This window comes from Bubalus bubalis, chromosome 8 (assembly GCF_019923935.1).
Source record: "Bubalus bubalis isolate 160015118507 breed Murrah chromosome 8, NDDB_SH_1, whole genome shotgun sequence".
Taxonomy (NCBI): Eukaryota; Metazoa; Chordata; class Mammalia; order Artiodactyla; family Bovidae; genus Bubalus; species Bubalus bubalis.
In genome coordinates this window covers 46,398,056-46,425,569 of record NC_059164.1, presented here as the reverse complement: position 1 = coordinate 46,425,569, position 27,514 = coordinate 46,398,056, and the positions used below count along the sequence as shown (strand labels likewise).

The 27,514-nt window shown below is 45.7% G+C and overlaps 1 protein-coding gene across 11 annotated transcripts in view; it reads left to right on the top strand.

Annotated features, from left to right (window-relative positions):
• Window positions 1-27,514, top strand: part of ATXN7L1 (ataxin 7 like 1) — a 388,443-nt gene that overhangs the window by 224,469 nt on the left and 136,460 nt on the right. For 10 of the 11 annotated variants that reach the window (XM_025291076.3, XM_025291075.3, XM_044947166.2 and 7 more), the window contains one exon: window positions 5,351-5,455. The exons of the other annotated variant lie outside the window; for it this stretch is intronic. In XM_025291076.3, coding sequence (XP_025146861.1) covers window positions 5,351-5,455 — 105 coding nt within the window. The remainder of the gene's footprint in view (window positions 1-5,350; window positions 5,456-27,514) is intronic. 11 annotated transcript variants of the gene reach the window in all.

The following is a 27,514-nucleotide window of genomic DNA, read 5'->3' as shown; positions in this document are numbered from 1 at the left end:
GCCGGTCAGGTAAGGAGAGGCAGGCAGAGTGCCCTTCAGGGCTCTATCTCCACCCAGCGGCCCATGAGGAGGCTCTGACCACTGGTTTCCTCAAAACTGATCTCCCTACCTCCCACCCCATCTTTACTGAGATGTGCTTCATGTATCATACAATTTACCCATTTAAAGCATACAATTCAGTGGTTTGTAATATATTCACAGCTTTGTGCAACCATCACCACTATCAATCTGGCAATGTTTGTATCATCTGCAAAAGAAGCTTGTAAACCTTTAGCAGTTCTCCAGTTCCCTCCAGGACTCCCAGGCCAAGGCAAGCACTAATCTCCTCTCTCTGTCTGTGGCTTTGCCTCTTCTGGACAGTTCATATAAAGAGGATCATATAATATGTGGCCTTTTGTGACTGGCTCCTTTCACTTAGCATATGTTTTTAAGGTTCATCCATATTTGTAGTGAGGTTTCCCAGGTGGTTCAGTGGGTAAAGAATCAGCCTGCCAATGCAAAAGACACCGGAGATGTGAATTTGATCTCTGGTTGGGAAGATCCCCTGGAGGAGGGCATGGCAACCCACTCCAGTATTCTTGCCTGGAGAATCCCGTGGACAGAGCAGCCTGGTAGGCTCAGTCCATAGAGTCGCAGAGAGTGGGACAGTACTGACGTAATTGAATATGAAAAAGGCAATGGCACCCCACTCCAGTACTCCTGCCTGGAAAATCCCATGGATGGAGGAGCCTGGAGGGCTGCAGTCCATGGGGTTGCTGAGGGTCGGACATGACTGAGTGACTTCCCTTTCACTTTTCACTTTCATGCACTGGAGAAGGAAATGGCAACCCACTCCAGTGTTCTTGCCTGGAGAATCCCAGGGATGGGGGAGCCTGGTGGGCTGTTGTCTATGGGGTCACACAGAGTTGGACATGACTGAAGCGACTTAGCAGCAGCAGCAGCAGCAGCATGCATATTATAGCAGGCATTAGCACTTCATGTCTTTTTATGGCCAAATAATATCCCATTGTATGAATATATCACATTTCATCTATGCATTCAACAGTTGATGGGTATCAGGGTTGCTTTGACATTTTAGGAATCAGCAAACTAAAATGGACAGGAATGAGTGAATTTAACTCAGATGACCATTATATCTACTACTGTGGGCAAGAATCCCTTAGGAGAAATGGAGTAGCCATCATAGTCAACAAAAGAGTCCAAAATGCAGTACTTGGACGCAATCTCAAAAATGACAGAATGGTCTCTGTTTGTTTCCAAGGCAAACCATTCAATATCACAGTAATCCAAGTCTATGTTCTGACCAGTAATGCTGAAGAAGCTGAACGGTTCTATGAAGACCTGCAAGACCTTTTACGACTATCACCCAAAAAAGCTGTTGTTTTCATTATAGGGGACTGGAATGCAACAGTAGGAAGTCAAGAAATACCTGCAGTAACAGGCAAATTTGGCCTTGGAGTACAGAATGAAGCAGGGCAAAGGCTAGTAGAGTTTTGCCAAGAGAACGCACTGGTCATAGCAAACACCCTCTTCCAACAACACAAGAGAAGATTCTACACATGGACATCACCAGGTAGTCAATACTGAAATCAGATTCACTATATTCTTTGCAGCCAAAGATAGAGTAGCTCTATACAGTCAGCAAAAACAAGACTGGGAGCTGACTATGGCTCTGATCATGAACTCCTTATTGCCAAATTCAGACTTAAATTAAAGAAAGTAGGGAAACCACTAGACCATTCAGGTATGACCTAAATCAAATCCCTTACAATGATACAGTGGAAGTGAGAAATAGATTCAAGGGACTAGATCTGATAGAATGCCTGATGAACTATGGACGGAGGTTCATGACCTTGTACAGGAGACAGGGATCAAGACCATCCCCAAGAAAAACAAAAGCAAAAAGGCAAAATGGCTGTCTGAGGAGGCCTTACAAATACCTGTGAAAAGAAGAGACGTGAAAAGCAAAGGAGAAAAGGAAAAATATACCCATTTGAATGCAGAGTTCCAAAGAATAGCAAGGAGAGATAAGAAAACCTTCCTCAGTGATCAGTGTAAAGAAATAGAGGAAAACAATAGAATGGGAAAGACTAGGGATCTCTTCAAGGAAATTAGAGATACCAAGGAAATATTTCATGCAAAGATGGGCTCGATATAGGACAGAAATTGTATGCACCTAACAGAAGCAGAAGATATTAAGAAGAGATGGCAAGAATACACAGAAGAACTGTACAAAAAAGATCTTCATGACCCAGATGATCACGATGGTGTGATCACTCACCTAGAGCCAGACATCCTGGAACATGAAGTCAGGTGGGCCTTAGGAAGTATCACTATGAACAAAGCTAGTGGAGGTGATGGAATTCCAGTTGAGCTATTTCAAATCCTGAAAGATGATGCTGTGAAAGTGTTGCACTCAATATGCCAGAAAATTTGGAAAACTCAGCAGCGGCCACAGGACTGGAAAAGATGAGTTTTTATTCCAATCCCAAAGAAAGGCAATGCCAAAAAATGCTCGAACTACCTCACAATTGCACTCTTCTCACACACTAGTAAAGTAATGCTCAAAATTCTCCAAGCCAGGTTTCAGCAATACGTGAACCGTGAACTTCCAGATGTTCAAGCTGGTTTTAGAAAAGGCAGAGGAACCAGAGATCAAATTGCCAACATCTGCTGGATCATTGATAAAACAAGAGAGTTTCAGAAAAACATCTATTTCTGCTTTATTGACTATGCCAAAGCCTTTGACTGTGTGGATCACAACAAACTGTGGAAAATTCTTCAAGAGATGGGAATACCAGACCACCTGACCTGCCTTTTGAGAAATCTGTATGCAGATCAGGAAGCAACAGTTAGAACTGGACATGGAACAACAGACTGGTTCCAAATAGGAAAAGGAGTATGTTAAGGCTGTATTGTCACTCTGCTTATTTAACTTATATGCAGAGTACATCATGAGAAACTCTGGGCTGGATGAAGCACAATCTCAAATCAAGATTGCCAGGAGAAATGTCAGTATCCTCAGATATGCAGATGATGTCACCCTATGGCAGAAAATGAAGAGGAACTAAAGAGCCTCTTGATGAAAGTGAAAGAGGAGAGTGAAAAAGTTGGCTTAAAACTCAACATTCAGAAAACTAAGATCATGGCATCTGGTCTCTTCACTTCATGGGAAATAGATGGGGAACAGTGGAAACAGTGGCTGACTTTATTTTTTGGGGCTCCAAAATCACTGCAGATGGTGATTGCAGCCATGAAATTAAAAGGCGCTTACTCCTTGGAAAGAAAGTTATGACCAACCTAGGCAGCATATTAAGAAGCAGAGACATTACTTTACCAACAAAGGTCCATCTAGTCAAGGCTATGGCTTTTCCATTAGTCATGTATGGATGTGAGAGTTGGACTATAAAGAAAGCTGAGCCCCGAAGAATTGACACTTTTGACCTGTGGTGTTGGAGAAGACTCTTGAGAGTCCCATGGACTGCAAAGAGATCCAACCAGTCCATCCTAAAGGAGATCGGTCCTGAGTGTTCATCGGAAGGACTGATGTTGAAGCTAAAACTCCAATACTTTGGCCACCTCATGCGAAGAGCTGATTCATTTGAAAAGACCCTGATGCTGGGAAAGATTGAAGGCAGGAGGAGAAGGAGATGACAGAGATGAGATGAGATGAGATGGGATGAGATGAGATGGTTGGATGGCATCACCAACTCAATGGAGATGAGTTTGAGTAGACTCCGGGAGTTGGTGATGGACAGGGAGGCCTGGCGTGCTGTGGTCCGTGGGGTCGCAAAGAGTTGGACACGACTGAGCGACTGAACTGGATTGCTTCCACCCTTGGGCTTTTATGAGTAATGCTACAGTGACCATGCATGAACAGGTTTTTGTGTGGATGTATGTATGCTGTTGTGTCTCATAGGCCACATAACTGATCTTCCAACAATTTGATTCTGTCACCACTTTGCTTAAAAACCTTCAGTAGCTTCCCATTGTTCCTAAAGTCAGGTTCAAAATCTATGTGCGTGCGTGTGTGTTAGTCGCTCAGTCATATGTGACTCTTTGCAATCCTATGGACTGTAGTCCGCCAGGCTCCTCTGTCCATGGGTATTCTCCATGTTGATCCACAAAGCTTACACCTTCTGGGCTCCCCTCTTGTTCTTCTGTTTCAGCCAAGAGCTTCCTCCTACACACAGAATCTCCTTCCATGGTGGACCTGAAAGTTCCCCCTCTCTCCCCTGACCTTTTCTTTCTCTAATCCCTCCTCTGGAAAGCCTGTCCAATGCTTCAGTCAAGGTTAGGTCAGCCTGCCACATGCTTTCATGGGACCCTTTTCCTCCCCTCCTCAGTGGGTACCACAGTTACACCCACATGATGACCTGTGTGAATCTGGTCAATGCTTCTCTTTTCTGCTCCAGCAGAGTAGGGCCCTTGTTCTTGTTCACCAGTCAGCCCTGGCACCCAGCACAGTTGGTGCCCAGCACACTTAGGCACTCAATAAATATTTGCTGGAGAAGGCAGTGGCACCCTACTCCAGTACTCTTGCCTGGAAAATCTCATGGGCAGAGGAGCCTGGTAGGCTGCAGTCCATGGGGTCTTGAAGAGTCGGACACGACTGAGCGACTTCACTTTCCCTTTTCACTTTCATGCATTGGAGAAGGAAATGGCAACCCACTCCAGTGTTCTTGCCTGGAGAATCCCAGGGACGGCAGAGGCTGGTGGGCTGCCGTCTATGGGGTTGCACAGAGTCAGACACGACTGAAGCGACTTAGCAGCAGCAGCAGCAAATATTTGCCAAGTAAAGAATGGGTAATGATGGCAGCCAGCAAGCCACTTGTCTGGACGCTTCCTTTTACCCTGGAGTCTTCTGCAGGTGATGGGGGGACCCAGGCAGCTGCTGAAACCAGGATGACTCCTTTTTCTCTCTCCAGCCCTTCTCACCCTGTCACTCACCAGAGAGGCCTCTGCTTATGCTGAAATGGGTTTGGGTGAACTTCCCCCTCATCCTAAAATAACTGGAGCCTCACTGGGTCCCAGTGAACCCTGGGGCCCTCTTTCAGGACAGAGTGACTCCCTGTGGCATGAGATTCTGGGTAGCCCAAATGCCGCAGACTAAGCCATCAGTGGTAGCCATCCATTGGCAAGGGAAATGAGGAGGGCTTCTTGGAGGCATGGGCTACTCTGAGAGTAAGGAGCTGCATTTGCACAAGCTGCGTTCCCTTTTCTAAAGATGATTGCCTTTCTGCCGGTCTTGTTTGAAAACCTGCCCTGGAGGACATTCCAAGAAGAAACCATCCACCTTCTAAGACTCGGTTGCTTTTTCAAAACAACCTGTTTTCCTTTCCCCCCACAGATATGCACTTGTTTGGCCACTACCCAGCACACGACGACTTCTACCTCGTGGTGTGCAGCGCCTGTAACCAGGTCGTCAAGCCGCAGGTCTTCCAGTCCCACTGCGGTAAGTGGACTCCTGCACTGGCCGATGGCCAACATTCGAGAGGAGCCCTGCCCTGTGGTCTGGCCCTGGGTCTGTCTGAGCCCAAGGCCCTGGGTGAATCCCCCTGGGCTCTGCCTCGGCTTCCAGGCCGACTGCCTTAGAGGTAGTCAGGGGTAGTCCTCTTGCCAAAATGTTCGGTGCTGTGGGAGCACCATACAGAAAACATCCCGTTGTTTAGGTAGATGGGTGGTGGTCTTTGCAGGGGACAAAGGGGAGGGACAGCAGTGGCTCAAGGAGCCACTCCTGCAGCCTGATGTTCGGTTCTTCCGAGAGACAGGAGGGCCAGGGCAGCCCACCGTGGGGGCCACTGGGGTGCCAACCCCCAGGAAATGCAAACAAAGCCACGAGTTCAGCTTCTCCTCTTCCAAGAATCCTGCTTGTTAAAAAAAAAAAAAAAGGAAAAAAACAGTCATGTTTGGGAACTTGCTTTCCCTCTATCTTTTACATCCTTGGTGTGAAACCCTTCAGTAGTTCCACAGCAAATGCTGGCCTCCTTCACTGCCGGTGTCTTGGGCACCCACAGCTAACATCCACATGGCTGCTCCCCTAAGAGCAGATAAAGAGCTACTAACCTGAGGATAGGAAGTGACTTAACCTGTCTTCAAACAGGATGTTGTTGGACCAGCCGATTTCCAAAGCTGTAATGTGCTCTGAGTTCCAGAACAGTAGTTCCCAATCTTTTGGTTTCAAGTCTCCTCTCTTTTGTTGAACATAAAATCCAAATGCCCTTCTGTAGTGTAAAATTTCAAAGTGCATTAAACATTGTACCTAAAAAAGTCAAAGCAATTATCATATCAAATACACTTTGGCAAATTACATATTTCTCCTTTCTCACACTCAGGGTTTCTTCTTTTCCCCTAGCCCTTCAGTTATCACCATTCTGTAATAAATAGATATAAAATAAAAGGAGATGAGCTTGTCTAATCTCACCAGTAAAGGTACTTGGGACTATTGAATAGTTATATGTATCATAATATCAGTTACATATATGTATATATGTATATGACGTTTACATAGCGGTGTGTTTCTGTATATAACCTGCGTCTGTGTGTGTACTGTAGTTGTGTTTCATGTTTATAATATGTAGAAAGAAGAATCCAGGCTTCTGAGACTTTTTGACCTGCATGGGCACAGAGGCTCCTAGCAAATGCTGTACAAAGAGCTCCGTTGAGAGGCCAGGTCTTCTGCCCCTCGTGGCAGCCGCCTCTGTGACCTGGGGCTACTTGCTAAATGTCTCAGGGTTTGGTTTCCTCGTCTCTTCCACAAGTGTTGACTTCTGTGGGCGCTTCCCGCTCTAACGTTTTCATTTCTGGCAGATAGAGTATGAAAGGGGCAAGTCGTGTGCTGGGCACTCGCTGACCTTCTTGCTAGATGCCCTGTAGCAAATGACCCTCCCTTCCGCTGGGAGGAGAGAAAAGGCCAAACCTCTCCCAGGCAGATTGTCAGAGGCGCGGTGCTGATGCTACCAGCTGAGGTGACAAGTAGGGGAGTCAGTAGCAGAGCAGTGGCAAGACAATCCCACACAGCTGGCAGGTCAGGGAGCAACCATGGAAGCTCTGTGGTCCCTGCTCCTGTCTGTCTCATGAAGATGCAGGAAGGGATCATCATTCATTCATTCCTAGGATGTGCTGCTGTTCTAGGTGCTGGGGTACAGCAGTGAACGAGACGAGGAAAAATCCCATAAGTCGTCAAAACCTTCTCTGGGAACTTAATTCACTGACAGGGTTTCTGATGGAAAGAACCTAAATGGGACCCGGGACCCCCACTGTGCCCTGCAGAATTCCTCCCAAGGCAAGACCCCACATAGCCAGTGAAGGAGACCTCTAGGGCTAGGGCTTGGCTCCCTTGACACATGCCTCCCTCTATCCTGAGCCTTTTGGTTCAAGAGCAAGTCAAGCTTAGGGGCACAGCCGAGGATTTTGTAGCCATCTGCTCTGAGCAATGGCAGTAAATTAGTTTGGGGGTTTGGGGTTATGGATCTCATCACCTGAAACCCGGTCTTCCTGGGCTTCTTGCTGAAGCAGCAGACAAGCAGTGGTAGGACACGACCACAGCTCAGCAAACGGAGGCCCTTAAGCCTCCCTTGTCTGCCAGGTACATGTCCCACAGGTTCCCACCCACATCTATCAAGGGCAGGAGAACGCAAGGCAGAGCTCAGAAGCAGGGCAACACTTAAGGGGCAAGGAGGATTTCTTAGCTGCCCTAAGAATTCCTCCTGTAGTATCACAGTATTTCTTTTCTTGCTCTTTTACCTCCTATGACTAGCCTTGCTGTAATCAACAAGTTAATGAGAATGGCTTTGCATGAGGTACGAGGGACTGTACTAGATGCTTTCCTTATCTTTGAACATGTAATCCTCTCAACGCCCCCACTAAGTAGGTACCAATATGACTTCCAGTTTGAACTTGAGGAAGCAAAGGCTTAGGATTGCTTTGCCCAGGGTCTCAAAACTAAGCAGGTGTAGAGCCTGATTTTGAATGCAGGCAGCATAGCTCCTGAGTGAGGGAAGTGCGTGATTCCCTGGCTTGCATAGCCATTGTCCTTCACTTCCTCCCGGTGTGGCTCCCAGGCCCCTCTTGTTCTAGCCCAAACTCCAGGGCCTGAACCTCCGGGTGTGGCTCCCAGGCCCCTCTTGTCCTAGCGCAAACTCCAAGGCTCAAACTCCTAGGCCAAAACCCTTGCCTGCCAGGGAGCACATCATAATACCTGGCTTCAGATTTGATCATGTTAGCTGCAGAGTTTTCTCTCAAATGGAATCTCATCTATAGAACCCCAGTATGAATACAGATGCCCAGCAGAGCCATGGGGGTTGAAATTGGGGTGCGGGCTCAAGTGCCACTCTTCTGGCCTACTAAGCCACCAGGGTTCCTCAAAGCAGCATTTGAAGTTTGTTATAATGGAGAGAGTGTGGGCTTTGGAGGCAGACAGAGCATTTCACATGACTCCCCTATTAACTACATGACCTCAGGCTGGTGGCCTCCACCTGGTCTATAAAATGAGTGCTTTGCCTGCCACAGGGGGGTTTGGTATGAAAGAACTGGTGAGAGGCGCTTTCCTGTGGTACACCCCAGAGCATGGGTTCATTTATCTTCTCCCCATGGCATCTCCACGTGGCCTCCAGCTGGACACAGCTTGTCCCTCTTCATATTCACAGAACGCCTCCCCCGCTCCTGCCTTGCACTTCAGTTACCCGTGGGCTGTCTCAGCTATATCCACCAGCTTCGAGGATCCTTTCAGGACCAGGGATGTATTAATAATACCTTTTCAGCTCTGTATTCCCAGCACCCAGAAATGATTTCATCATCACTGGCCCTGGCCCTGGGAAGCAGAGTTGAGGTGCAGTGGAAGGGACACAGCTCGGGGGCCAGGTCCCAGTTCGGCCTTACCCAGCCCTAAGACCCCAGACTCTTCACCTTTTTAAGTGACAGGGGACTGGGCTATGTGTTCTCTTGGAAACTTGCTCATTCCCAGTGCCTGGGATTTGGTGCCTGATTTTAAGGATCACAGCATAATCAGAGGGACGGGTGCATGGCAGCCTTCAAGATTTCAGTGGCCTCGTTAAATTAAATGGAAGATGTGTGTGTGTGTGTGTGCGCGTGTGTGTGTGTGTGTGTACGTATTTAGGCAGTTGGTTCTGAGGACTTTGGAGGTTGATGATAATGTGAAACAGTGAAAGCGATTATGGAAAAAATCATAAATTTTGGAGTCAAACAGACCTGGGTTCCTAGCTGTGAGACCTCAGGCTAATTACATGACCTTTCTGGGCCTCATTTTCCTCTGAAATGAAGGGATAGTTCCTGCCTTGCAGAGTTACTGTGAGGAACAGAGATAAAGTAGTTTCCTGGCACATAGTAAGGAAATAAAGAAAGGGTAGCTATTATTGTCAATAAAGTGTGGCTATTTTTTATTACGTTGAATGTTTCTTATGAAAAATGGGAAAACCAATTCAGTCAAGTGCTTCCTGACTTCGTTTCTCACCCTGTCTCGGGGGATACACGCATGGAGGTCAGCCTGCGGACTCTGGCCTGTGATTCATCTTTGGCTTCCCACACTCTTGGAGGCAAGACTTGTTGGCCTAAAGACGATTACATTGCCAGGAGTCCTGAGGATCCACCTTTAAGAATATGGTTTACATTCACATTGGGCTCCAGTGTCTGCTCCTTTGGAAACACCATGAAGCTCCCAGTATCTCTGGGGTCCCTGCCCAGGTCGAGCCAGCCTTGGCCACCTCCCCCCGCACTCCCAAGACTGGCTGCTTTCCTCTTATTCCTGACTTTGTGCCCCAAGCTTGTGTCCAGATGTAAAAAGCAGGCATGTGCCCATTGCTCAGGAGAACCTCTGCCTGGCCTGGGGCGGGGGGCTCTCCAGGCCACTGGGGCTGTGCCACTCCACCTGTGTGGGCCCTTAGGTCTGTTGCCTCTATATAGCAGCCCTTTAGATGCTTTTTAGACCTCTGCCCAGGAGATTACGATTTTGAGGGATTGGTTTGTTTCTAAAATCTCTTAGGTGAGTTGATGATGTTATTTAGGCAATAAGATAGAAAAGAGGGAAACAGAAAAAGCCTCTCCTTAAATGAACTGATCTCACTCAGCCAACATCCTTACCCTTCATAGCTGTCCAGCCCAAGTTGTGACTTGATGCACTGACATGATGTGGGAGCTGCGTGGTTGGGAATTGCCTCTCTGGGGTGAGTCTTCTTAGGTTCAAGTTCTACCACTTGTTAGCTGTGTTACCTTGGGCAGGTTACTTTGCCTCTCTGTGCTTCAGTCTCCTATTCTTAAAATGGGATTGTAGTTTTTCTCCTAAGATCGTTTTGATGATTAAAGGAGCTCACATGTGGAAAGTACTTTTAGCACAGTGGTGGAACAAAGTTTGCTTTTAAAAAAAAAAGTTATGCTTTCATTAACCAAGTGATAAGCTACAGAGATTTATAATGAAGTCTTGTCCAAAGGATATTCATTTATGATTACTGTGCAGTGTGAGGGTGACCTTGGTGACTTTCTCTGTGTCGGGATTGTGGATCCCAGCCTCAGTGCGGAGAAAGTGCCATTTCTTCTGAAGAGTCCCCTGTGTATGTTGTGTGTGTGTGTGTGTGTATGGGGTCCCATTTGTGTGCATAAGCCTGTATATAAGCTCAAAACTAGAAGGTTCAAGGTACCTACAATGAAAAAATATTTTTATTACATTTAGAAGTTACATATGTTTAATCAGTTTGAAATATTGTAAGTAAGGGGGAAAATAATAAGTAGATTCTAGCTGTGGTTTTGTAATTGGCTTGGACATTTATGAAGTTGTATGATTTGCCTAAATGAAAGGAGTATGATTTTTTCTGTCCTTATCTCCTAATATATTTACATAATAAACTACCATAAAGAATAGTTTCTCAACAGCAGCATAGTTAACATTTGGGGCTGGAAAATTCTGTTATGGGGGCATCCTCTGTATTGTAGGATATTGAACAACTTCCCTAGCTTTTATCCACTAGATGCAAGTAGCTACCCCCACCCCAAGGCATGACAGTGAAAACTGTCCACTAGGGGACAAAAATGACCCCCAGGTGAAAGCCACTGCTGTGAATTACGACATCTCCATTTGTTGTGTAGTATTCTGTGCTTTTCTGTATTCAGGTTTTCCTCCCCCTTCAAATACGTGTGTGTGTGTGTGGGCACACTAAGCCCTGAGATCAGTTCTCTGGAACCACACAGTAGCATGTGGAAAGTTTACTAGTTCAGCCTCCAATGAGCTGGTCATCAGGATAATTTCCCCATCACGGTCATATTCAAAGCATAAAACAAGATAGATTGCTGAAGTCCATAAAATTGCAGCCCTTCCCACCTCAAAAAAAAAAAAAAAAAACCAACGGGGAAAAAGTGGCAAAAGAAATAAAACATTCGTATACGAAGATCCTTCAGAATTTTTCAGCCACTTTTGGTGCTCACCCTCCAAGCAGAAAACCATACGGCGCCCTACACCCCAACCATCAGACAGATATTCCTTGGATGTCACTGCTACTTAAATATATATTAGAACCAAAGAACCTAGATGTCATTCAAAAGACAAGATAGGATTAGTTTTTTCCCTTCTTAGAGAGGACCTTTTAGTCCCTTTTTCTGATTATATTTTTGAATGCCCTTCAAGTATCTCTTTTGCATGTTGATGGTGATGCAGTAGAATTTAATGAACTGTGAGCTAAAGCAGAGGGGCTGAGCCACAAAATAAATGAGTGGCAGCAACTGGCTCCTGGAAGCTGGCACCTCCATCCCTTGCGTGCACATGCAGATGCTGCTGCTGGGTGGGGACCGAGAGCTGCAGAGCCCGGCGGTGCCACACATGGAAGCCTCATTAATGAGGTTTCAGGGTTTCCTGCAATTGTTCTCTTTATTTTGTCTATCTCCGGGTGACCTCTAGTTGAGGAGGAAACAAACCATTTGTGCTTTTGAGCCCTAGAGAAAGGGAGTCCCTCCTAATGTCAGTGCCCCTGGGCTTCCAGGGTATCATCACTGGCTAATTATCCTGCCAGAACTTCCTTTCCGAAGGTGTAGATTGCCACAGAGCAGGACTGAAGTTTTTGGTCAATTAAATGGGATTTGTTTGTTGAGATTAAATTTCTGTTGTTATTGTGAGTTGTTTTTTATGAACTAGATTATTTACACCAGAGACAAATAAAATAATTTAAGGAAATTGGTCAGATTGAACATATTCTTTGTCAAGTCCGGCAGTATTAACTAATAAGACTTGGCAAGATCAGGTGAATCTGTGCAAACTTGATTTTGTTAGGGAGATTCTTTTTTTAACCTTAATTTGATGAATGTATCCCTGATCTAAAATTAACTCCTGGCTTGATGTATCATTGGGGTTCCTTACAGTCAGAAACAATGTCTGTGATTGTTTCTTCTTATGTCATCTTTCCATACTCCCTGGTAAAGTGTAACCATAGGACAGATACTAAGGAAATTCCTACAGTTGTTTCTAAGAAGATCCCAAAGCAAAACTAATCATGGACTAACAAATGGTGATACCTTATATCAAGAATTACAACTGAAAAAATCTACAACAAAGTAGCACCACATTTTGCATCCCTTCAAATGTTTATATTTTTGAACTTGCTGCTGCTCAAATTAGAATTAAAAATGTATCTAGAATATAGCAGGTTGACCTGGTCCCAAACCCTAGCTTTTCTTATCTGTTAATGGAAGACAAAAAGTACCAATAACAATTATTGAGCACTTATATATGCTAAGATTTTTTTTAATTTAATCCTGCTGCCACTCTAAGGTGCTAAGGTGCTCTAGTCCCATTATTCCTGTCTCACACCCAAGGACAGGGAGACTCAGAGGATTTCATAAATTTCCTCAAGATCTCGCTGATGTAAGTGGCAGAACTAGGATTCCAGCCTATGTCTGACTCTTGATGACTTTACTGATTGAATGTTTTGGATCTCAAACTCCCTGCAATAGCATAACTGAACTTCCATACCGAAAGGTTGTTTTGGTCCCCTGTAGGATGCTGGAGCCTAAATGCGGGTGCTTGGGGGCACCTGAGTTCCCTATCTCTCATTTTTCTAACTTACGCTTCTGATTGTCTGCTTGTTGGCATAGGTGAAAAACGTGGGCACAATTTTGAGGGAAATCAGAATGGAAGAATAAACTGGTTACAGTCCATGTGTTGAGAGTCATGGCATTTGGATAGACCTTTAAATATCAAAAAGTAAAAAGAGGCAAGCTTGTGGGAGAGGTGGAACGGGTACCACCATCAGTTCTGCCTGCAGTTTCTTGTTCATCCCCAACAAATGAGCAGATCCGTAAGAGCCCCACCCCTACCACCAAAACAGTAGATAATTTCCTCTAAATTCAGTGGAATTCCCTTTTCTTGCACGTTTCTGTGAATCAGGTAAATTTTACAAGTAGACAAATAGCAGATGTAATGATTCAGCTAAAATTTAGAGATAGATTAAGAGGATGTTCATAATTTTAGCATTACTGAATTCATTTTTACTTGAAAGAAAAAACCCCTCTTCTTATATCTCATTCAAGCCTGTTTCTTGAAGGCTGAATCTCTTGGGTTACCTTCTTCAGAGTCACATAGCTTTGATTCATTCATTTATTTGAAAAATATTTATTGAGCACCTACTATATGCTAGGCATTGTTCTAGTGCTGCAGACAAATAATGGTGAACAAGACTAGGGTGTGACTTTCTTGAAGCCTGCATTCTGATAGTTTAAATAACGTAGATGAAAATGAGATCAAGCCATAGGAAGAGCACATCAGGTGAGGTGTTTTGAGGGCTTCAGAGAGGTGGGTGGGAGCAGTACTGCAGACCCCTGTAGGGCAGAGCCCAGAGTTTGGGCTTCATTCTGGGTGTGGTGAGAAGACACGGAAGGACCCTGCATGAGGGAAAGACATAGTCTGACTTGTGTTTTCAGAAGGTCACTCTGGCTGCTTGGAGTCTGGGAGACCTTGAAGGGACTGAGGCATAGCTGTGCAGGTGGATAGTGAAGGGTAAACGTGAGATCTATTTTGGAAATGTAACTGACAGCATCTGCTGATGGATTACATTGTAAAAGGGAAGGTCCACATTTAGAGTTAGTTAGAAGGGGAGTGGCCAGTGACCTATAGGAAAAGCAACAGAGGATGACAACATGGGAGCCAAGAGCAGAAAGTGTTTGTAGAGCCAATCAAATGCCAAGTGGTTGAGCGAGAAGAGAAAAGGTCACTAGATTTCCACCAAAGGATGCTGTTGACCTCGACAATAGCCATTTCAATATCTTGGGATTTCTTTTTTCCAAGTATAGGTGATTTTATTTTTATATCACTGATAAACCTCTTTTTAAGCTAGTGACACCCCAAGTGTTTTTCCACATTTCTGCTGAGCTCAGCTACAACCCAACTAAATTGTCAGCTGGTCCCTGTGCCCTTTGCATCCCACCAGTCACTGTGCCACAGTCACCTGTGAGCTCTAGGTACTCAGCTCCCGAGGGCTGAGACTGTGTCTTCTGCATCCTTGCGTCCCAGCCTGGAGACATTTCCTGGCTTGGTGCACAGACAGCAAGAAGGAAGGACTCCTCTAATCCCAACTCAAGTGCTCTTGGCACTCCCCACTTCACCAGCATTAGCATATATGACAGGTACTGCAAATGCCTGTTTACTCATCCACCCCATTGCACGCACAGACAGAGGCACAAGCTAGGAGTTTTGAGGAGCCCTTTCGTAGTGCTCACCATTGTGTTCCCAAAGTTAACACGATGAATGCTGGATCTACAGTTGGTGCTCAAAACACTATTTTAAAAATGCATTTTGGAAGGAAGGAAGGATAAAGCAAGACTGGAAGGAAAACTTACTTCCAAGTTGGGAATGAGCCAAAGTCCACAGGTAAGCGAACACATTCGTTTAGAAGATGTTGCTCCTTGAAAGAGAAGTACTGTCTCTGTTCAGATGCAGCTGATGCAGGGGAACTGTCCTGCCTCACTTTGCACTGGAGAGGCTGCTACTTTGATCCCTGACCACAGCTGAGGTCTGGAAGGCTTTCACTGTAACATGACCCCGGGCTTCTGACTCATCTCTGGCTTGTCCTCGCTGTTATATGGGCTGCTCCATTCCATTCCTCAGAGCTGTATCAACCGAGGAAAATTAGGGGAACAGCCATCGCTTTATTTAAATCCAAGTAAAGAATGTTGCCAGCGCTGATTCCAAAGGTCATTTTGGAATTGCCCCCATCTGGGGCAGTGAGCAGAGCAGCAGTGTTTCCTCCCTGGAGTAGTCCATCCGTTCGCTGAGAGCTGGGGCTTGGGCGCACACACACGCCTGGGAAAGACTGTGCCAGATTCCTCTCTGGAGGTTCTCAGCGCCTGTTAGCCCGTCAAAGCACTCAGAGGTCTCGCGGTAAAAACAGAAATGCCTCCCTTTTGCTTTGGAGTCCCATCGCTCTTCATTTATCTGAATTCACCAACATGTACTGAATGACAATAATAATAACAACAATAATGAACGTTTTTGTTAGTAATGTGGTTCCAGATACAAGCCCACTCCTTCGTCCGTGCCCCAAGCAGAAAGACAAACATCTTTTCCAATCCTGCAGGAGAAATTGGCTGTGGAAAGTCTCCCATCCCGAAACTGTGTCTACTGTACTTTATGAGTGGAAGGGTTTTCAAAGGTGGTGTTGACTATCTTTCTTTTTCACCTCTCTCCCTGATGCTAGAACCCAGTTCCCATCCAAGCTGCCACTCCACCATCAGTTTTCCTTTTGGAAGAGCATCAGGAGTATTCGCTCAATGAGCTGACTCTGAGTGTTTTGCCTGGGGTCACTGTGAGGTCCCACCCAAAGTGTCACATATAGGAGTGTATAGGCTTGCCTTGGGGACGCTGGGGCCGGGTGGGGGGTGTGTCTACAGAAGGTTCCAAGCTCTATTGTCTCTGAAGTCAAAGTGCTTCTTCCCATGTCTTGTGTATATTTACTATGGCAGGTTTTCTTCTCTTCTGGAGAAGGTGCTATTAAGCTGATGTGGCCTCTTACAATCGATGGCACCCTGGAATCAAGGAAATACTGTAGTGGAGAGTCTGCCCAGGACTGCTCTTTCACGGGGCCGGCACTTCTGGAAAACAAGTGCACTTTGGGGAATGCTGCATGGAAGGCACATGGGAAATAAATACGTCCGGGAGAAAATGTAAATTGAAGGGAGTAAATGATGAAAGATTAGGTAAACAGTTCACTGTGATGAATCTTACTTCACGTGGAATGAATAATCGTGTTTGGTTTTTTTTCCCCCCAGAGAAAGTAACTCTAGTCTTTATTTTAGAAAACTGGAACTACCGATTTCTGTCTAAGGTTTGCTTCCTAACCAACCCTGTTATTTGTTTGTTTATTAGCGTCATAAATGCTTTGCTTTTCTCTCACAGGAATGATTTCTTCAAAGTCCTGAGGCCTCTTTCTAAGGTGAATGTGGCTTCCCTCGTGTGGTGGCTGTGTTTTTGTCCTTGTCTCGCTAGGTGGCTGTCCCCACCCCATGTGCCGTCCTCTCAAATGTGCCTGCCTCCCCCGAGAGCCCTGCTGCGCCATCCCCAAGTGGTGAGAGTGCTTTGACACTAGCCCTGACTGACCTGCTAAGTCAAGGACTCGCCTGTCAGCTCTGAGGCGTCGTCTGATGGTGGCACTCTCTCTCGGTGCTTGTGAATCGTTATTGGTGCATTAAAAGAGGCAGGACCTGGACAGCAGCTTGGAAAATTCTTGTGCCACTTTTTCAGCTTCCCCTGTCATACTCTTACCACTGTGACACTCACCCTAGGTGTAGGGAGCCTCTGCCCTGACAGCGAGCCTCTGCCTCAGGTCCTCTGTAAAGTGAGGCGGTGTGGATGATGTTTGAGAGGGGCTGGGAGACCAGTGAGGAGGCCCAGGACAGGAGGGGGAGTTCCCCTGAGAGCTGCTCCCACTTTGACTGGTCATATTTGTGAGCCAGGAAACCACTGAGCTATTTTGATCACCACAGGTGCCCCTAACACAGGCAGAAGAGCTGTGGTCCTCTCTTTTATTTTCTTATTGTTCCAACTCCCCGACCCCCATCAGCCCACAGACCTTGCAGACCTGTGGTCAGTGTGACTTGACCAGTATCACCCCATCCCACATTCTGTTCTTTTTAGGTTGTTTGGTGTTTTTCTTTCTAATATTTCTTTCATCATTCAGCCAGTGCTGGCATTGGGTTGAATTGGCCACATAGTCCAGAGGAAATGGTTGTTTTGGGGTTGGTTTCAGACCACTTTCTATCCCAGGGGCACATAGACTTGTCTGTTTTGTGTGTGTTTCCTATGCAGCATTTCCCGATCATTTCTCAGAAGTTCCTGGCAGACAGAAGGTCCCATATCCACTGTTAACTAGGAGTTTATTCAGTTCCAGGACCCTCTTAATTGTAAGATGCCACATCGATGGAACAGCACCTGTTCCAAGGTGACTGGAGCCCTTCTAGGACAGTCTTTGCATCCAGCCAGTAGCAGCTAACTGGGCTAGTCTCCTGGGCTAGCCCCAGGAGGTGGGCATAGTGTGGTGGAACAGGGCACAGTCTGGGGAGCGAGCCAACAGCAGCTTCTGGGGCCGTATGACTAGGTCATAATTAACCCAGGCACATCCCTTCTTTTCTTCCTGGGGTCAGGTACTTTACCTTCCCTTTGGTTTAGAATTTAGTTCAAAGTACAAAATAGTGACGCTGTAATGGCTTGGGGAGTTTCCTGTTTCTGGTGATACCCCTGACAAATCTCATATAAATTAACCTGGTCCCAGATCAACTAGGCCACATGTAGAAAAAAATCACACCATTGCCAAGTAGTAATTGAGGAGTGTGGTTTTAGTTTCCAAATGTAAAGTTTGGTCAGGGGGCCTTACTATTTTTATTTTTGATTTCTAGTTTAATTTGTGATAACCAAGGAAAGTTATGTTATCCTTATAAGGGTAAGGCAGGGTAAGGCATAAGGGTAAGTTTAACGTATGTTAAACCTATTTAAAAAAGTAAGCTTTATAACTTAGGATACCTCATTTGTAATTACACTAACATTTTTTTTAATGTCATACGTGATTGGAAAATTTGTATAATCTCACTTTTATGTGCAGGGTTCCATATATTCATTGTTTATTTTGTTATTCAGATCTTGTATATCCTCTGCATTCTTGTCTGCGTGGTCTGTAATTTCTGGGAAGGGAGTTTTAAGTCTCTTATGATGCTTGTATGTCAGTCTCTCCTGAAACGCTAACACTTTTGCTGTACAATTGTGAGGCTGTGCTATTGGATGTTGTTGTTAGTCTCTAAGTCATATCTGACTCTTTGCAACCCCATGGACGTCAGCACGCTAGGCTTTCCTCTTTTTCACTATCTTCTGGAGCTTGCTCAGACTCATGTCCATCGAGTCAGTGATGCCATCCAACCATCTCATTCTCTGTCACCCTCTTTCTCCTTTCCTCAATCTTTCCCAGCATCAGGATCTTTTCAAGTGAGTCGGCTGTTTGCATCAGGTGGCCAAAGTATTGGAGCTTCAGTTTCAGCATCTGTCCTTCCAGTGAATATTCAGGGTTAATTTATTTTAGGATTGACTGGTTTGATCTCCTTGCTGTCCAAGGATACATATAAGTTTATGACTCAAGTCATTTTAGTGATGGAGTATTCATCCCTATTAATGCTTTTGCCTTAGGTCCTATTTTTATCTGATTAACATTGTTACCTAATTTTCTTTTGGTCAATATGTATTTGCCTTATCTCTTTCCAGTCTTTTATTTTTAACTTTTCATTTTGTTTTAGGTGTCTGTCTTGTAAGCAGTATATAGGTGGCTTTAAAAAAATCCAATCTGATAGTGTCTTTTAGGGAGAAGGCAATGGCACCCCACTCCAGTACTCTTGCCTGGAAAATCCCATGGATGGAGGAGCCTGGTGCGCTGCAGTCCATGGCGTCGCTAGGAGTCGGACACGACTGAGCAACTTCACTTTCACTTTTCACTTTCATGCATTGGAGAAGGAAATGGCAACCCACTCCAGTGTTCTTGCCTGGAGAATCCCAGGGACGGGGGAGCCTGGTGGGCTGCCGTCTATGGGGTCGCACAGAGTCAGACACGACTGACGTGACTTAGCAGCAGCAGTGTCTTTTAATAGATGAGTTTTATCCATTTACATTTATTGTGAGTACTTACTTTATATATTTGGACTTATCTCTGTCTGTCAGTTTGTGTTCTGTGTACCTTGCATTTTATTTGCTTTTGTTCTCCTTTCTTGCCTTCCATTAGATTAGAGAAGTTTTCTTAACACTCAACATTGTCCCCTCTGCTAGCTTGGTCACAATAGATTTTATTTTATCTCTTAGTCTATTTAAATCTATTTAGTGACTACCATTAAGTATTTAACATACACACCAAATGATAACTTTTTTCTCATACAGTTGTTCAGGATCTGTGTCTTCTCAAACAACACGGATTTTTACGTACCAGTCAACTGGTAATTACAACAAAGAATTGAAATCCTGGCTCAAAACACTGCCATGTGTTCTCAGCCTCCTGACTTACAAGAGGATTAGAGGCATCCTGACTGATTAATAAAGCATGAATTTTTGCTAATTCACTCTGTTTTATACCCTGGGGTGTTTTGGGTCATCTGTCTAGTTCAGAGTGATACGTTCATTCCCAGCTCATAAAAATCTCTCAAGTTCCTGAAAATGTTCTGAAGTAGGATTAGACCAAAGAGAGCTCAGAGTCCTACAGCCCAGTGTTAGTACCTGTTCCCATAAATCCCATTTGTCACATGTAATGATTTCCAGTGTGAAAATTTAGGGGTTCCTCCCTGTTAACACCTGCTTACTTATCCCTTGATGCCCAAAATTTAATGTGCATGTGAGCCCACTGGGGGTTTCTTGCTACCATGCAGATTCGAATTTGTGTGTCTAACATGCTTCCAGTTGACGCTGATGCTTTTGGTACACGGACCACACTTTGAGGAGCGAGTGCTTGGAGAATGAAATGTAGTTAGTAAAAGGGGGCTTCGGCTCCAGGTCTGTATTCCTTGATACTTGACAGAACAGCAGATTTCAGAAGCGTTTTCTATGAAGTGGTAGGATTCAGGATCATTTTAATCATAATGATCACCTTAAGGCCCTGCAGAGCCCTGCCTACCCCTGCCCTGGCCCAGAGTTCTTTCAGGCCCGTGTAAAGTCCCCCTTAACTCCATCCCTCTGGAGGTCAGCACAGCACATGCTCTCAGGCTTGTCATTGTGTCATTTAGGTGTGACTCTGTGAGTCAGTGCCCTGAGGAAGAGCCTGCCTGGGGCCAGGGGCAGGCTTCCTGGTAATTTATGTCTAAGACAAGCTTTTAATAGAGATACACTTTTAAACAGTAACCAGGAAAAAGATTCTCTCTTTTTAACTGGTATCCATTTATAGGACTCAGCTGTGGAAGCTCAAGGGTAACATTAGGCTTAAGTTTAATCTTCTGTATACCGTAATTTACAGCACTGAGTAAAGCATTGTACGTACAACTATTTCAGTCATTTGCTGTGATAAATAGCTATTGCTCTTGGCGGAACAGAAACGCCATCTCTGCTTTCCACTTATGAATATTGAATGGTCTCAGGCAGGCTTTTGCTATAAGTTTTTAAAGGGGAAATCCCCACCGATCACATCTCAGTGGCCCCAAATGCCATTTCCCTGCTGTGTGCACTAGTCAGTGCTTGATTCGGACCGCAGTTCTGCAGCACACGTGTTGTTCCTGGTGAATGTCACACAGGGCACACCCAGCAGCTACAGGCCCCAGTCCTGCTGAAGGCTGCAGTTTTGCACTGAATGCCTCGAGCTGTTAGGTAGAAGATTTAGCTAGTGGCAGGAAGCCACCAACAGGGATCAGGGAGATATCTTAGAGGTGATAATCTGATGCAGGGAAAATAGAAGGGGTGTGATTCTGTTGGATTCCTGATGGTGAGAAGATGGTGTTAGCTAGGGAAATTGAAACTAATAGGAGCAAAAGGAGACGGGGGAATTCCCAGGTTATAAATCTCTAGGGATAAACTCTTTAGGAACACAGAGACACATATGCCTTCCTCCAGACCTCCCTTAGTTCGGATGCTGTGTTCCCTGCCAGCTGGGAGGAGGCAAAATGTATATTCAAATACGATGCTCAGGTCCAGTGACCAGCTTGACCCAGAAATTCAAGTTCAAGTCAACTGGTTACCTTAGACTTGGGCTCCCAGAAATCCCCCCAATTTCTTTCCTGTGGACAAACTTTCTGCATTGGAGGAACTGAAATCTTTAGATTGGCATCCTTTGGTGTGTCTCGTGTGTGAGTCTCCACTGGGTCCTTATAAATACTCCAAGTATTGCACTGGATGGTGAGATAAGGACTCAAGGACAAACGTGAGCAGAGATGGTGAACGAGTGAAGTGGTGCGCTCCTGCCTGCTTCTGAATCCTGTGACGGAGACTGTCTTCCGCAGTCACATTCCCAAATGCCACTTCTCAGCAGTATCTCTAGAAGGTGATTCCTTTGAAAACAGAGATGAGAGGCTTCTGTTCTCACTACCGCCTTTTGAGGGTGATCATGTATCTTTAGAAACAGCTACAGCATCTTGCCATTTACGAAGCACCCTCTCCTAGCGTGTTCATTTTGATTTGAGTAACAGCTCAGTAAGGTGGACTGGTGGGGGCTAGCTTCCCAGGTTTGGAAGCTTAAAGAAGTTTAGCAACTTTCCTAACATCACATATCTCACCTCAGTGCATTTGCCATGAACAGAGACCCCAGTGAGAAAATACATAGAGGCCACCAAATAGTATGTCCACAATTGGAGACAAATTCACCTTTTATGAACCTGACAGTCTTTGTGTTTCTAATTCCCAGCTCCAGGCAGTGAACACATCTTCTGACTCTCTTATATCTCTTTCACTTGAGATCTGAGCTTTCTCTAATAACTATTTGAAAAACAATCTTAACAGTGTTGCCTCCGAAGAAATGTTATTCAGCCTGCCTATAGATTATGATATGTCTTTTCATTTCTTGGCCTGAAGATTCCTTCAGAATAAAGTCACAGTCATTTCAGCAGACATTGAAGGCAGTTAGTTAGTTGTGATCTGCATGTGAATAAATCCACTCAGCATTCTGATTAGTTATAACGGGTGATAAGGGAATTGTACAGACCAAAAACTCCACATACTTGTTTCATGCAAGTTTTGGCAAAAATCTGAGCATTGATGTTCCTGCCACTGGACCTCAGAATTGCTTGTTAGTATTCTGGGAACCGGAGTGCAGACACAGATACAGTACAACTTGATCTTGAGGGCCTCTCTCATCTCCTGGCCTTTGATAAGTTTGTTAAACAGGGAGATGAGAGGAAGCAGTCTGGAGAGAGGATGATACGTAAGTGGCTTAAGAGACCTGGCAGTTTAGGACTCCTTGGCAACCTTGCTGTGACCTCCCACCTCTCCTTGCCCATCTGTGAAATGGGCATGGTGACTAGCACCAGGATTATTATTCAAGATGATAATCTTGAGAACATCTTGGCATGTGACTCATGCTATAAATACACCTCGCTACCATGTGGAAAATAGGAGTTTTTAGCTGAAATGTATAATGGGGTGAGGCAGAGGGTATCAGTCACTGGTAGCAGGAGGATTGCCAGAGGCAGGAGGTGTGCGGGAATGAGGCAGATGCTTGCCTAAAGAAGGAGAAAAGAGAGAAGCGTGAAGCATCTGGGGCAATGTGGTGGAATGTTCAAACAAACAAACAAATGCAAAATAGATGTTTGGACGTCTGGCCTGGATTTTGAAAGCAATCGGGGTTGGAGATGAGCCTCTGTCTTTTCACCTTGCAGACTCTGTGCTCCTGCTCGGCACACACTGAACTCCAGAGGCCTTATCTAACCAGTCCCCATGTGGGGTTCAGCCGCTGTGTTTGAAGGCTGGTTGTGTTGGAGATGCAGGGAGGGGTTAGAAACAGCCAGACCCTGCAGCCAGGCTGTATGGGCATGACTGTGGCTCTACCACTGACCAGTTAGGTGACCTTCAGCTGACGCCTCAGTCTCACCGTGTCTTAGTTTCCCCATCTACAGAGTGCAAGTAATATTAGTACCTGTCTCAAAGATTGTCAGGAGGACACCTAAGGTCTGTATACATAAGCATAGTGAGGCACTTCTCCAGCCTTGCGAATGGCAGAGAAGAAACACGAACTAGATGGGTTGAAGAATATTCACCTCCAGAGAACTTAGTATGTCAACCATGAATTACGTGGTCATTCTCAGAGAGGAAGCATCTGCTAGAACAGAAGAAGAAGGGTCACAGCCAGAACGATGTCCCACCTTGGCTGGACCACTGGCTATATGCTGAGCAGGTAGTGGAGGACTCGTTTCGCTCAGGTCTTGAAACCCCAATGCACCTCTTCCCTGCTCCCAGGGAAGTTGGAAGCTTGGTAGGGGTTGGGGTAGGAGGGGTCTGTATCCACAAAAGCAAATTCCAGTGGCCACTATCCCAGAAATTTTTATCTCCTTATCAGTGTCAGTCTTTCCCAGTCATTTGCTGATACTGTATCTCTGCTCTGGAATCCTGAAAAATCATTCCCCTGTTATCTGTCTGCCTCAACATGGGGAAAAAAAACCCCTCTCATCTGGAACTCTTGTCTAATGTCTGCCATCCTGCCTCCCAGCAGCGTGTGGGCAGGTCTGCTCTGTGCCGCACATATCCTCAGAATGACTAGATTTCAGGTGTTCAGAGCAAGTGTCTTTAAATCCAGTGGTGAAAGGAGACAGCAATCATCTGCCGGTTGGTGTTTGCCAAGATGTGGCCTCATAACGGGTTGAAGTGATGGCTGCTGGCATGAAACCTGGTTCCCCCTGGGCGTACACCCAGCCTGAACAGCTCCTTTAAAACCAAAAGCAATTTGTCATCTTTTGATTCTCTTCCAGCACTGTCCCTGTCACAGGTAGATAAATGAGGTGGCATATGGGTGTCCAAACGCAGGATCATCTAATCCCAGCGGTTTCCTGCAGAGCCAGCACTCCGTGAGGGTGGAGAACACAGTGGGGTGGTCCCCAGCTTCCGGGTTGTGACCATAAGCACATTGTTTTTCCCCTCCATGTGCCGTTTATATGCATGAAATGCTTTCTCAGAATCTCTCGGCCTCCAGTGTGCCATCGATAGATGCGTTCCTCATTTCAGAATCCTGAAATAAATCACACATTTGTAAGCTCAACATCTCATGTCTGTAGTTCCACTGAATGCCACTAATCAAATCAGTGCCTCAGCAGAAGCAACAGGCACCCCTGAAATAGAACTAAGGGTTGGGCTTGATGTTCTAAAAAGCCTTGATTAAAGAAAGCCAATGGGAATGGAGGATGCATTTGGGTTCACCTTGAGGTGCATGCTCTGTATGTGACTTGAAAGATACCCACATAGTTTTCTACACAGCCCACATGGACTTTAGATTTTCTCAGTTGCATGAAACTAAAGTCACCAGGTTATTCCCAAGAATACAGTAGGCAGAAAAGGTCTCCTGATGCCTCTGGGTGCCTCATGGGTGAGCTGTGACACCCAGTAGATGAAGGCTGGGCCAGTGTGGTGAGTGAACTTGGCTGGCCAGGGAAGGCCTTGTGCTTGTATCAAGGGGCTGACTGTGTTGCTGGTCCTGCCAGACAGCTTTGATTTCTTCTGTGGCCACACCCTTCATCCCTGCAGGAGCCAGAGTATCTGAGCCCAGGCTTGGCTGGGTTAGCTCAAGTTCACCCCTAACCACAGGGAGGATATCTGCCCCAATAGTGTTTCACTGAATCCTTGAGCATCACTGAAGCAGCCTGAGACAGGAGCAGATGTGGATCATCTTCTCAAAGCTGGATCTGCTCAGTGTGGAACAGATTCTCACACAGGCCACTGATGCTGGTGACCAGAAGGAGTTTATTGTTCTGAAGGAGAAACTAGCATGAACTGTAACATTTAAACTTTCATCCACAGAAGAAATCAAAGCTGTTTGGCAGACCAGCAACACAGTCAGCCCCTTGGTACAAGCACAAGGCCTGCCCTGGACCAGCCAATTGAGTTTTAGCCAGTGGTTCATACTAGCTGTCTTCTAGAACCCCATGGGGCTTAGACTACAGCACATTGTGATTTTCATGGGGTTAAAAGATGGGTCTGGGTTCCTGTTCCCTGCCTCTTCCAGCTTCTGTTCTTCATCTACAGACTCTGTGTTTGCTGCATCTACTTGATAAAGTTGGGGAGGAACAAATGAATTAAATGTTGGAAGCACAATAGACACATCTTAGCTCTAAGGCTGAGTAAGGCATCTTACTTACACTTACAGAAAAAGGGAAGGAAGTGTGATTTCATGGAAGATGATAGAACAGAATAGCTTTCTCATTAAAAGACAGTCACAAAACTAAGTGAATCTTTAAGGTAATTCTGCATTTCATTCATGGTGAAATCACAGAATCTTTTTTTTTTTTTAAGCTAAAAAAGGCTGAGCCAGCTGTACATGATATATTAAACCCACACATTTACTTACTTTAGAAAAGTTCCTATTTTGAGATGATCATTCCTGGGGGAAAAGAAAACAATTTTGGTGTGCCTCCTGTCCATTGAAAAGGCTCTATACATGTAAAGAGTGGTTTCCATTCCTTGAATCAGTGTCTTTGAGTTCTGCTCTCTTCTCAAGCTACGTCACAAAGCCAGGGAAGGGAGGGCTGCAAACTCCTTGAGGAAGGAGTCCCTTCTAACTCCTCTTTGTTGCCTCAGAGTATCTGGCAAATAGTAGGCACTCAATCAGTGTCTTATGAATGAATGAATGATTGAGATATTTAATCCTTTAAATCATTGATATCCAGCCTTTAGCCATCAGAATTGTTCACTCGGTGGGTGAGAGGGGGTTGTTAAAATACAGGTGCCTGGGCTCCACCCCCAGAGCTTTTTGACTCAGTGGATCTGAGGTGGGGCCTGAGATCTTGTATTTCCACCAAGCCTACAGGTGATGCTAATGCTGTTGCCCAAGGGGCTATACTTTGAGAACCACTGCTTTGAGGGCCATTCTACTTTTCCGGTGGTGCTAGTAGTAAAGAACCCACCTACCAATGACGAAACATAAGAGACATGGATTTGATCTCTGGGTTGGGAAGATCCCATGGAGGAGGACACAGCAACCCACTCCAGTATTCTTGCCTGGAGAATCCCATGGACAGAGGAGCCTGGTGGGCTACAGTCCATGGGGTCGCAAGGAGTCGAACACGACTGAAGCGACTTAGCATGCGTGCACCACTTTTCCAAGTCTTCCAAAAGATTGATATTTATAACTGTTTGACCTTGCCCTGTAGAACTGAGATATAAAATTGATAGGATTTGATCAGATAGAAGAGCTGCCTGAATCTTTTTTTTAATCAAAAACTACATGCTGTCCCTTGTACAATTATGAGAGAAGCAAGAATTGAATTGCCTCCTCCTTCATGGCTGTAACAGGACACAGCCAGCCAGGGTGGGGGTGGAGAGGCGCACCTTGCAACATTTAAGCCACGTTGCATCTCCATCCAGTTCTGGAATCCACACTTAGTGTCAGATGCGCTTAACTGTAAAGTTGAAATGAGATGTGACCTTTTGCAGAAGCTGCAGTTGAGCAGAAAGGGTACTGGAGAGGTGCCTATGATACATAAGGGAACACATTATTTTGCAAAGTCTTTTCCTGCTGCCTGTCAGCCTGAGTGAAGTCATTAAGCCCCACTGGGTTCAGAAACAAGAGGGAGTTTCATGGCCTGAGGAAGGCTGCTCTCTGCAGAGAGTCATTCTTCTAGTTCCAGATGTCACTTTGGATGGCAGACCAGGAGCTAGAATTCCAAACCCAGACTTGGCGGGGCTCCTCCCTTGCATCCCGCTTTTGTGGGGAAAGAGCTTTTGAGACCGTGAGGACACACAGTAAAGGCCAGGGATGGGCCAGTAGAGGCACCAGAGGGATACCAGGCTCCCTGAATTCAGAGAACATCGAGATGGAACCTGAGAGGGCAGTTGAGGGAAGGGAGGGGACCAAGGCCTCCCTTGAGCTTGACATAGTGAGAGTGTTTAGTGGCCTATTGCTACATAACAAATGACCCCAACATTTAGCATCTCAAAACAAACAATATTTATGGTCAAGATGTGGAAGTGGCTTAATTGGGTGGTTCTGGCTCAGAGTCTCTCATGAGGTTGCCACCAAGCTGTTGTTCAGAAGTGATGTCGTCTGAAGGCTTGGTGGTGTGAGCAGACCCACTTCCCAGGTGGTTCAGTCACCTGACTCTTGGCCAGAGGCCTTGGTCCCTCGCTCTCAGTACCTTAGGCCTCCGCCTCGGGCTGACAGTGCAGAGGCTCACTGCCCTCAGAACCAACAACCTGAGAACCAGGAAGGGGAGTCAAAATGCCATTGATGAGCTCATCTCAGAAGTGACTCACTGTCAGTCACCCCTGCCTGATTCCGTCCTTTAAGAACGAGTCACGATGCCCAGCCCATGTGTGAAGGGAGGGTGGTGAGGTGCCACCTCCCGAAGGAGTGCCACCACAAAGAGAAAGCCCATTCAT